Source organism: Sphaeramia orbicularis, chromosome 5 (assembly GCF_902148855.1).
Source record: "Sphaeramia orbicularis chromosome 5, fSphaOr1.1, whole genome shotgun sequence".
NCBI classification, from domain to species: Eukaryota; Metazoa; Chordata; class Actinopteri; order Kurtiformes; family Apogonidae; genus Sphaeramia; species Sphaeramia orbicularis.
The window spans coordinates 27249118-27261829 of NC_043961.1; the positions used below are offsets into that span (position 1 = coordinate 27249118).

At 36.7% G+C, this 12712-nt stretch overlaps 2 protein-coding genes across 2 annotated transcripts; one reads left to right on the forward strand and one right to left on the reverse strand.

The window, feature by feature from the left end:
- Positions 1-633: 633 nt before the first annotated feature.
- LOC115419907 (protein S100-B-like) lies at positions 634-1363 on the reverse strand. The gene is made up of 2 exons (XM_030134982.1): positions 1216-1363; positions 634-786 (listed from the first exon to the last, which is right to left on the reverse strand). Exons 1-2 carry the CDS (start codon positions 1342-1344, stop codon positions 634-636), a joined length of 282 nt encoding a protein of 93 aa, XP_029990842.1. The 5' UTR covers positions 1345-1363.
- Positions 1364-6376: 5013 nt separating this feature from the next.
- On the forward strand, positions 6377-12440 carry inpp1 (inositol polyphosphate-1-phosphatase). The gene is made up of 6 exons (XM_030133891.1): positions 6377-6629; positions 7275-7480; positions 7575-7635; positions 8283-8483; positions 8574-8748; positions 9891-12440. The coding sequence occupies exons 2-6, from the start codon at positions 7277-7279 to the stop codon at positions 10378-10380; spliced, it is 1131 nt and encodes a 376-aa protein (XP_029989751.1). The 5' UTR covers positions 6377-6629; positions 7275-7276; the 3' UTR covers positions 10381-12440.
- Positions 12441-12712: the final 272 nt, after the last annotated feature.

The window sequence follows — 12712 nt, forward strand, 5'->3', positions numbered from 1 at the left end:
AACATTTCATCCCTCAATTTATCTCAAACATTCAGAATCAACACGTACAGAGATACATGGTTTTCACTGAACATTAAGGAGAAGAAAAACTCTAATTGTAAAGTAACTAAGATGTACAGGAGTAGGAGTATAAAGTTGCATGAGCTGAAAATGCAGTACAAGAACTTCATAAGAGTAAAAGTACTTTATTACATTCTACCACTGCATGCAGATGTTTACATCTGTAGTTTAATCCTTATATGTTAATTTTTATTGTTATAAGATTTACAAAAGATCCATACTACTTTTCTAAACATCCAGATTCAACACAGGTTCTACATTTTATTGTGTTAATTTTAGCGACTGAAGGATTCTCTGTTGTCATTGTTGAATAATTTTATTTTATGCCACAATCTTGTACAATAAGTTTTGATGAAGAGAGAGGATCAAAGCAATGATCAACTTTTTGTCCAATTCTTATCAGACAACAAATAGATAATAGCACATAATCCATTCCAGAATAAACAGATATTGATATATAATTTTTGTGTTTTTGTTAGTTTTTATATATATATATATATATATATATATATATATATATATATATATATATATATATATATATATATATATAGTAATGAGCACACAGGGTTACTAGTTATTGTGGTAGTTTGGGATGAAGAGTTCATGGCAGGCTGAGGTCACCATGGCGATTAAGGTGATGAACTCCTGAAAGTCAATCTCCAGGTCTCCGTTTTGGTCCAGGTCTGCAAAGAGCTCGTCCAGAGTTTCGTTCTCTTGTATTTTCTGTTCAGCAAAGAAAGCAGATGAAAGTAGAACATTTAGAAGATAATATTAGAAGTCACACAGCAGCTCCATGTGGCTGTCAAGATCATTACACGTCAGAAAAGAAAACAGTTTGGGTTTAAGTTTACTTTAGAGGACAAGTAACTGTTTATCTGCAATTTTAGAGTAACTCAGACTGAAATAAAGCATTTTAACTGGAGTGAAGTTATCTAGTGAATAAAGAATGATTGTCTTTTTTTAACTAGCAGGAAAAAAGAGGAAAAACACTAGTGCTTATTCACACATTTAAGTTCTGTTGTCTATAAGGAGACATGAAAATCACACATACTTTTTTAGAATCTTTTATCTTTAAAATAACTTCCATGATTTATTATAAGTTTTAAAACATGCATTCTGCCACAAAAATGCACATTTACATCTACAACTTACCATTATGAAATGATTCATCTCATTGTTGATAAGCTCTTTAAGTTCTGCTTTTCTCAGTTTACACTTATGACCAGAGTATTTGTGAAACACACGGATGATGGTCACCATGCCCCTCTCCAGCTCTGACATGTTGTCCTCTGAGACCTGCAGCAAACAAATCCAATCAACTCCCAGCTACTGCTACTCCCACATAACAAATAATCTAATAGAGATTATTACTTTTCTGTTTACTTTCATATATGAGATGCAGTTTAACATCCGCATCAGTAACCTGTTGTATAAAATAAAACATGCTGTTTACCCAGAGGATTTAGCCTTTCTTACCTCCATCTGAAGAAGCTCCTCCGTCCTGTGAGGATCCTAAGTGCGACTGATGACTTCTCCAGCAGTGTGTTGACTGCCTCGCCCAGTTTAGCGTGGACTTAACTGTATTGATCAATGATATGAGGGCTACTCAATTTCAATGCACTGCATAATGCACAACTAATGGATACCGGTGGTCAGAGGCTTGACCAAAAAGCATTTGCTTCTGTATTGTATCATTTCACAATGATCATGTGTCACCATTTTGCTGAGTGTGTTTGTGTGATCTTACAAATGAACTGGCAGAAATGCCTGTATTTTCCATTTTTCATTTTTATGTATTTTTCTTGATACTGTGCAAACAATTAAATAATATTAAATTAAATACAGTTTGTTATTATTAACATGTAGCCATTGGTAAAGAAATAAAAACTCTTGAAAATAAAAGTTATGATATTAAGTAAATTTGAAAAGTCATTGAATTGTATTTTGTTGTCTGTAATGAAAGTAAACAGACAAACCTGTCTGATCACAAGAACATGGTTAAAGAGTAGTATTTGTTGAAGTCCTTTGTTGAGCTGAATACAGTTTTATGTTGGTTCAGTTTTCCCTGACGTGTCACAAAGTCAGCACCAAACTTTCTGACAGTGACTCTATTTTAAAAAGTCTAAAATTCACCTATAAATGTATTAAATATGTTTTAGGTTGTTAGGTTAGGTGACATTATCTTTACCTTTATAAAGTTAGGTTAACTTGTAAAATGTAAAACTACAAATCCAAACTAATATGGAATCGATAAGCATTTTTCAAGGTGTGCAGTGCTGACATAAAAAACGGTGAAAAAATTAAATGATGGAACTGTGAATACATTTGTTTACTTTGTAGGTATTTCTGGCTCTGTTATCTTCCATTATGGACTGACAAATAAAAAAATATATATATATATAAACGATCTCAAATTGCAGTCACGATAATTAAAAAAAATAAAACCAGTGGTTAAACTTGAAGAAGCTCTGTGTTTTCTTCTGTGAAACAGTTTGCAAAATGAAGATAGAAGTGAAACTAACATACAATTAAAGAGTGTAAAACATTGCTATATTTTGTCTTATAAGAATAAAGTCCAGTTCACATAATGATCACATTATTGGTCTTTGAAAAGTCATGCCAATTTGAAAAGTGTTGAAATTTTTATCAGTGATAAAAGTCGGCATGATACAATTTGTGTGTACTTTTATGGAGAGCAGTACACTGAACTGGAAAGATCATCTTCAATTTGAGTAAAAAAAAACTGTTATTCAGAATTCACTTCAACCTTTTCCCCTGTGGTTGTATGTCAAGCATTTAAACCTCATGACAATCTGTAACAACTTTAATGTGTGCTATGTGCTATAATTTGAATAAAATTTCTGGCCTAATAATATCAACCATTACTAGGATGTAAAACAAATGATTTTTGAAATTACACAAACGTGCATTTAACATTATGCAACAAAACCCTTAACTGAACTCCTATAAAAAAATAAGTCTGTCATCAGTCCAATGCTGTGTCTGGTTTTTCCTCCACAGTCGGCATAAAGCAACTATATAGAGCTGCACCTCTACTGAGAGCACTCAGCGGTGTGTTTGTGGTTTAAGGTTTTATAGATGAACAATTTGTGGATTTCTGATCCACTTTAAAAGCGCTCAGAAGAACCTAAATATTTAAACATTAAAATGTGCTTGTAATTTAACAGCATTCAAAGAGGAACACGATGTCAGCCTAGATACATATTTTACATCCATATGCAGACTGTCCACCCACATATCACTGAGCCCCAGAGAGATGCAGAGTGGAGGCTGTTTCCTCTCTCTACTCGTATAATGTGATGATTACTGCAACTTACTGTAACTGACAAACTAAGTTATTCCATTTGTAGCAAAAAGAGGTTGGGGTGACTGTTTTCTTGAGAGTAAGTTCTCATTAACAACTAGACAATCCTAAAGTCATTGTCATTGTGACCATTTGATATAAATTATTCACTAATTTAGCCAAATTTATATATTGGTTTATGTGTTTATAGGCATCTATCTTTTCTTTCAATCTGAAATTTGATTTATTTTACTGTAAATATAAATAATTAGGGGTATTTTTGCATCTTTTTTAAAAAATTATTTGTGGCATTTTGTACGGCAGTTTGTACAGTATCCCTTAATACTGTTTGTTTACTTTATTGCTGTAGTTTTTTCCATGGAAAAAAACAACTGACAGGCTCATCAAATGTAGGATGCTGGACGTCATGTAAAACACATGTAAATCCCTCTAATCCATAACACTGATTCATACAATTTTTTTTTTTTTTAAAGGGGAGGAGTGCCTATTTGTTTATAACCAAAGGCCTTCCTGGTAATGTTTGTGAAATAAAATAATTTTCTCAATATACACATAAGACATAGCATATTCAAATAAAATGTGCAGTTTTCCACTATGTTCCATATGTGAAAAAGTCAGGTGTTCCGATGTTGAGGAGTCAGGGACTGGACATTTTGAAAAATTCTGTAAGTTTTTATTCATTCATTATTCATTCTTTATTTGGGAAAAGTGGGAAGGTGTTCATTAATCCATGTTCTCTTTTCTCCATGTGATCTGAAGAGCTGGTTTTCATCAGCAGTCACTTCGACTGATGTTCATGGAAACCCTACAATGAATAAAAAAAATATAGCATGCACAATAAGTCATATAATAAAAACATGTATAATACATGGAATACATCTAAATAAGTTTGTCAAATAGAGCTAATACAAGAGGATAAAGGGAGACTGATTGAATGCAGTTTTCCTCAGCATTTTTTTTTCTTAGTTAATTTATCATGGAAATTATTTACTTATAGGAAACACCAAATCCACTTTAAACGTGCACGACATCTAGTCCTTATAAAGGCTTGGACTTCAGTACCTTGAATGTGTTTGGCAGAATGTTTGAAACTGTCTGCACAATCAAAACACATTACATGTATTTGTGTTTTCAAATTGAAGTTGGGAAATACTGAAAACTAGAATATGCCTACAACATTTTTTGCCTGAACACTGAGATATTCATTAAATCTCTGACAGAAGGAGACATTGTTAAAGCATATAGTGGATCTTCACCACGAAAGATCTCATAACTTTTATGAATATTTTGGCAATAAAATCAACCAGGTGCTGAAAAAAGACAGCTGCCTGTTGCATTCATAAGTATTACTGTGGTGGTTTTTCATGTTGTTATTCGGGGGGATAAATGTATGGATAATATGAATTTCCAGGAATTGGAAGTAATTTGACTCACTTTTCCTTTTTTCTTTTCTTTTCTTTTCTTTTCTTTTATTTTCTTTTCTTAACCAAACTTCTACTCTCCTTCTTCTTTCACTGATTTCAGGGTGCATGCAGTGGATTCACCCCTTCACCATTTAGAATATAAATAATAAACATGTATGGAGTACTTTCGTTGACTGTAAATCTAACACTATTCAAACACTATTCTTCATTATATTCTATTATATTTTGAACTTTCACTTAGTGCCTGAGTTTTGCACTTTAACTAAATAAAGACACATAAATTGATAGAGAAAAGTCACAAGTTGGGGCACATGGCCGATGCTGAAATGACACCCAAACTTTATTAAAGAACCACAACAATACAATCAAATATTACAAGCAACAGACAATAAACTAAACATATATATAAAATAGATGGCGCAATTATTGGAAATAGGTGTAATCATTCTATTTTAAATAGTGATGTGACTTTCACGAACGAATCGAATCTTTTGAACGGCTCTTTGAAATGAATGATGGGAACCGAGTCTTTGTAAAGAGCTGTTCTTTTTTATTTTTTTTAAGGAGGGAGTGTCCAATTGCCTGTCAATTTAGCGTCACTGGGGAGGCATTGGGCGGGAGGAGAATGTTCGAGCAGAAAAAAAAGCATGTCTCATGGCAAGAAGTTAGCAAAAAACAACAGTTTGGAGCGTGAGGTGAGCATCAGCATACTCGAGAAGGCGGAGCTGGAGGACTGGTCGAAACCGGAGAAAAGTTTGAGAGTGAGTGAGTGACCACCTGTGAGTAATGAGCCAAAGAAAAAGGAGTAGTATGTAGTAGTTGTGTTTTGTGCAATTTTTTCTGTATGTTTACACACATTTATTGTTCTTGTTTTGAGGAGAATAAAATGTTATTAAATAAGAAAGTGTTTTATTTTCTTCTTCATTTTTAGGCTACAGACTATAGTCCACATAATGTACCATGATGTTTTTTGTCAAATTCCAGTATTTGCCTAATGTCACCTCTCATGTCATGTATTTAGCCCACACATTTTAACTAACTATTCTTTTTTACAGTAAGATAATACTGTTGCGCCAATTAAACACCTTTAAAATGTAATGTCAATCATCACATGTAGTCTATTTAGTCATTAAAACATTGGTGTTTCAAAATAATGCAAGAAAACATAAAAGAGCCAGTCTTTTGAATGGCTCTTTTCAGTGAACAGCTCCTGATTGAACGGCTCCCTTCAAAGAGCCAAAAGTCCCATCATTAATTTTAAATAATTCTTTGAACATTGTAATGGTTTTGTTGCTTTTTTTAGTTTATTATTTGAGTAATGAATTAAAATAAGTTTTGGATCCGCACTTGAAAATTGTGTGTTATTTCAGTGTCGCTGGTTGAATCAGAACAAATGCAATTTGTAAGATAGTCCCAAAAAAAAGAAAGAAATACGTGGCACAGAGACCCGGAAGTCAAGATTTCGCGGTCGCACCTCATCGCCCCTCTGCTCTACTTCCGGTTGTCTACTCCTTGAAATACCGCCGTGTTCTACTTCCGCTTACGTCACTGTCTGCTCCCTGTGCCTGTGGTGCTTGATGTGGGTCTGTCCGCCCTTCCTGCGAGAGGAAACTCGCACTGACGTAAAGAAACCAGAGCAGACGGGATCTCAGGGTTAATTAAGAGCTGAAATACCTGTTTTACTACACATCCGAAGCTGTACGCTCCAGTATCATAACTTACCCGCTGCCGGTGACTGCAGGTCGGTCAGAAGGAAAATACAGCAGCCGACAGGGACGGACGAAAAGGAAATAAACAGTGTAGAAGCTGGTATTTTGGTAAGGACTGAGTCTTTTCATGGCAGTTTTATTCTCTGACGTCTAAACTCCATTGCTTCATTACCTGACATCATACATGCTAAGCTAACACCTAACAAACCTGTGTGATGAGACGATAAAAGCAGCAATAGTTGACAGAAGTGAAGTTAGAAGCAGTTCAAGTCAAAACTAGACAATCTACATTCTTTGGGTTCACTGGAGGCCTGTATTTCCATCCACAAAGATCACAGAGCTTCTGTAATGGTTTTTTCACATTAAATGGGGGCTCAACAGTCCTTGGTAGTCTCTTTCTACAGATATTATTTTACTTTGTGATGTGTTTCTTTTAACATGTTGCTGTATTTTACACATTTCTCATCTATTAATTTGGAAATCATGGTAACTACATGGCTTCACTGAAGAGTTGAATATGCATATATTAAGCAGACATACTGTGGTGTTGTGTGCACATCTGTCTGTGACCCTCATTTCTCCTTTTTCTTTTTTAGAAATGCCCTGTTTTCATTAGGATGCTATAATTAGCTCAGTATGTGAGTGTGACCTGCCTCATCTCTTTTCCTTCTCGCTTCCTCCTTCCCTCATACAAAGACGAGGTCTCTGTTCTGTTTTGATAAAAACCCTTGTCAACTTGCCCCTTGTCTTTAGGCATGGCTGATCTGCTGAGGCTGCTGCTCCGGGTGGCTGAGAAAGCGGCTAATGTGGCTCGGGTCTGCAGGCAGGAGGCTATTCTTTTCCAGCTCCTTGTGCAGGAGAAAACTGGAGAAGACAAGAACAAGAAGTTTGTGCAGGACTTCAAGACACTGGCTGATGTGGTAATCCAGGAGATGATCCGACATGATGTTGGAGCTGAGGTGGGAGACAAACATAAAGTAGAATGCAGCATAAACCAGAATCTTGGACTACTTAGACTACTTGAATCATATTTTGTCTTGCTCTTTTGTGTAGTTCCCTGAAATGGTTGGTTTCATTCATGGAGAGGAGTCCAACAAGTTTGAAAATGGGCTTGGTAACATCACACTTTCTTTTTCCCTTTGAATGTCATAACCACAGCATTTGGATAGATTAGAATCCATTTCAGAAGGTGTGGTTAGGTGTGCTCTGGATCTTTTTGGATTGAAATAATCATGTTTGTTGTCAGTCAGATTCTTGTATGTGAAGAATTTCAATCCAACTTCTAACCTTTTTAGCAACAATTGTAGCTTGCATTCATTGGTTTTTTAGTAGAATCACTTAAATTTTTCTTTTTAGCCATATTAGTTATATAAGTTTCATGTTGCAGCTCTTCAGTCTGGGTAGTTACACAAAGAGTGTGTTTTTTCCACTTGCAGTTTCACACCTGCAGACTGCCCACTTAGATTCTCAGTGTCGTAGGAATTTAGAAGAGTTTCTATTAAAATAATACTACATATTTTTAGAGAGTGTTGTATTATAGTAGTTACTCCATGTCATATGTGTAGAATAAATCCAGGAGCTGCAGTTATACTTGACCTAATGATCTACATCTGAACCTCATCACTGTTGATTTATCTTCAAAATTATCAGACCATAAAAGTCAACATATCAAATGGTGTCTGTACAAATATTTGGCGTTTTCTAAGCTGCTCTGTGTAAACTTTGTTGTGAAGTGATCGTTTGCTTGTTCTGTTGCATCAGGAGAGAGTGTGATTGTCACCGTCTGCAGCACAGAGCAGGAGACCGCCACGCTGTTGTCCACGGTACTCGATGGCGATCACACAGCAGCGTCTCTTCTGGCTCGAGCCATACACCAAGACCCCGCAACGATCGACGCAAACACAGATGGTCTGACAGTGCCCCTCAGCCCCTCAGAGCTCGGCATCTGGATTGACCCTATAGGTAAAAGGGCCCGCAGTGTATTAACCCAAAGCTCATTCTTTAAAGATGTGCCTCAGTGAGAGCAGTTTGTTTCTGTTGTGTTTAATGAAGACGCCACCAGCCAGTACATAGAGGGTCGTGAAGAGGTGCTGCAGGAGGGTCACCTGTCTCCTTCTGGTCTTCACTGTGCTTTGGTTCTGATCGGGGTTTACCTCCGCAGTACAGGGATGCCTGTTATGGGTGTCATCAACCAGCCGTTCCACCACAAAGATCCAGTAGGAGGAGGGTAAGTTCACAACCAAATCACACTGAATCGTCAAAGCCCACAAATATTTCTTTTTCTATTTCATTTTGCTCGAAGCTTGTGTACTACAGCCAGAAACATTTAAGCAGTCACTGCACCAGGAGGCAACATTAAAGGGCTGTTTTGGTTAGAAAACGAGGCATGAACGTGTCTAATTAAAGTTATAATATGTAAGATATGTGAAGAAATTTCCATGTATTTATCACCTTTTGATTCCAATGTGTGAACAGATAGTAACATCCTAAAAATGAGCACCCAGTTTTCTCATTGCGTAGATTTTATGAGCAGTCTGCATACCAGTTTCTACATAAAGGACTCAGGGTAGATTTTCTATTAAAAAAAATGTGATGCTTGCTCCTGAGTGCCTTGATTCTTCTCTTCTGCTCCTCTGTTACATATTGCACCATAAAATCAACTCTTATTTTTTTGCTATGCTTTAGAAATCTAATATTGTCCAATGTTGGCTCTATTTCACTTCTTTCTAAACAAACACAAACCTGCCTTTTTTAATTTTTGTGGTAGATTTTGTTCCGCAGAAACATTTAACCAGTCACTGCACCTACAGGCAAATGTACAGAGCTTTTACAAAAATATATATGACAGTGTCTGGTTAATTTATTATGGTATTAAAATTTTGCCCTTTTTACTTGTAGAATTACATAATACACCGTCAGTCTTTGAAATATGCTGTAATGATGCACTATGAGATGCACCATGAGTTTTTGCTTAATTGTCTGCTGCAAGATTTGTGGTTTTATGAAACTTAAATAATCATCCAAACTGATGGGATTTGGATTTGGATTTTTTTTTTTTCCTGTTTTGTGAGAAATTAACATAGATTGATGTGTGTGTGTATGTAGTCTTTTGTGTTTCTGTTTGAGATTCAAGTCTGGACAGCATAAAAAGAGGAACATCCAATGATGAGTCTGACCAGATACTGTAGGTCTCAAATCAATCAACAAACTGTAGAGAGTATTTACATGGTGTGACTCAAACTCCTGAACCTTTCAAACAAATATGTAAACTCTGTTTCATAAAGGCCATCAGTTCAACAGGTTCTCTCACAAACTCATTTGTTGTTACAGCCATGTGATATATTTTTGTGTGTGTGTGTGTGTTCACAGTTGGAGGGGGATGCATTTTTGGGGAGTGTCCTGTGATGGTGTAAATGTCTGCTCATTGTCTCGACCCAAAGCTGGACCTGAGGGGGGTAAAGGTCTGTCTGCGGTCCTGAGCTCCAGTGAGAAGTCAGTGGTTAAGGACGCTCTGGCCTCGCTGTGCAGCCCTGATGAGCTGATGTACGCATCTGGAGCCGGATACAAGATCCTGTGTGTCATCCAGGGCCTGGCTGATGTCTACGTCCTCTCAGAGGGCAGCACCTTTAAGTGGGACTCCTGCGCCCCTCATGCTCTGCTCCGGGCCCTCGGGGGAGGGGTGGTAGACCTGACAAAGAGTCTGCAGTCCAGCTCTGCAGCTCAGACCGAACTGACCTACCACCAGGCATACACTGAGTGTAAAGGGGCAGACCGTTGGGCCAACCAGGGAGGCCTGGTGGCTTATCGAGACTGTTCTCAGCTCTGCAGAGTCATTGAGGCTCTGAAAGGCAAGCTGTAATTGTCACATCTCTGATTATGTGTTTTCTATATTGGAGGAAAGAAATATGGGGTCAAAGGAAGAGATATTTTAATTATAAATAATATCTTATTTTTAATCATATATATGCAATTTTACGTATATTACAAGGTACACTTCAGGTCTGGGCCAAATAGTTTTCACATATAATGTGTTTTTTTCCTTAAACTGGAGGTTGTAGAGCAGTTGTAGGAGTGTGAATGACCAGAAAGAAAAGTGTGGAGCAAACTAAAGCACACAACACACTATAAATCTGGTAAATCGAGTAAGATTCAGCACAGCAATATTTATTGAAAGCAGACTGACATTTAAGTAAAGGGCAGTGGTCATTATTATCCAGACAGGGTGATGCAGACCTCCCTTTACTACAGGACTACTCACTAAAGAAATCAATAACTTGCAAAAATATTAATCTGGTTTTACTGATTTATTTTTTTTAATAAAATATTTTCTGTAGAGGCTTAAGCCTCAAGAGTCTATGATCAGAACTGTGCCCATAGATAAAATGGAGGAATGGAACGTCAGTATTGACCAATCAGAATCCCAGTATCAAGTAAAGATCCAGTGTGCAAAATTCAGGACGATCTAATTCCAGAAGTAGAATATACTTTAAGATTAATAATTATGTTTTTATTGATGGAATGTATAATCACATGAAAATGAGAACTGTTCTGTTTTCAATACCTCAGAATGAGTTGTCAATATTTATAGTCTACAATCTACAGTATTTTTTTTTGCTTGGTTTTATAACACGTTATGTTTAAGTGTGGACCAGAGTTAATATCCCCTTAACTATAAGCCAACAACAGACAACACACACTCACTCTAATGAGGGACTTGTGTGTATTTTGCAGCTACTGTTGGTGAACATGGTGGGTTTTACTTTGGTTGCAGTCTGCAACTTCACTGTCACTAAATATCAATAATACTGAACCTTTAACAAAGCTGTGTTTTAAAGGAAAAGTAAGATAAATACTAGGGCACTCGGAGACCACCTCAGCTTAGGCCACTCTTCTCATTCATGGCCTGTGTTTTCCACCTTTCTGTCTGCTGTTTCATTTAAGGTAGTTTAACTGTTTACATGGAAACAAAGCTCTTAGTTCTTCTTTCCCTCATTCCCTCAGTTCATCTGCTTCTTTCCCTCAACTAAGAATCAGTGCCGTAGTTTTTGTATTATCCTGCAGACAGACCAACAGGAATGACTGAAAAACGTCCTTGGCACAGGTCATAAGTGAAAAGCATCTTCACAATGAAACATATCGGTCAAATCTAAATTTCAAAAGTTTAATTTTGAATGCTGTTTATCCCAGGCCTGATAACCATGTATTACACCATTGCAAAGCTTTTAGATTAGATGAGTCTGTTTGCTGCTGGACAGCTGAGGAATGCTTCACTGTCAGAGGAGTATGTAACCTGGCATCACAACTGACCTGATGAGTGTTTGTTATAGTGAAATGACTGTTTTATCAGACCTGTAAAACATAAATAAGTGAAGTGAATGAATGAGGCCCTAATCGAAGCGTCGGAATCTGCACGTCAGTGAATTGGCTCCTTTTAAGGAGCAGATGGATTCACATGCCCTGCCCTTTTTCCATGGCCACAGCACCATTAGTTAATAAGGTCAGGGAATGGAAAAGCCTTATGAGGTAAAACAGCGATAGAGAGCTCTTTCAGTGTGGGTTTACACTAAAATGAAATATGAAGCCCAACGACACCTATGCAGTCTGACAGTGCAGCAGGAGATACTTATAAAGATGTTTGCAGTGTACATGTGTAACTTTACTTTCATTGTCACTCTGTTTAAATTGTATTAAGTCTTGCATTAGTTTATACAGAGCACAAACCAGTACAAACATTGTGCATGTTGGAAACCATTTTATTTTGAAAACCAGAGAAAGCGGGGGAAAGAAACCCAACAGTGACATTTTAAAACTGTTTGCCAGCCAGGGAACTCACCTCATTATTCCCTACAAAACACCCTGATGATTGTCAGATATTTTTTGCAATACTTCTGCATATTCTGTTAAAAACATAAAAAAAACACAACCTCTGGAGTGTTGGCTCTTCCTTTTATCATCTCAGACTTTAACTGCTACCTTTAACAAACAGCGCCGTACATTCTCAAGTCAAGGCGGATGTGTGGAAAGCAAAGCATTCTGGGATATAGCTGTGGGCCCAGAGACCAAATAAATGGCTATTTATTAGACATAAATCCAGCTGTGAAATAAGAAAAATTGCACATAATGGAGAACAAACTGGAAAAAAAAAAAGAATTTTATCATGTAGTGTTTAGTGTGAATTATCTTATTCTTAT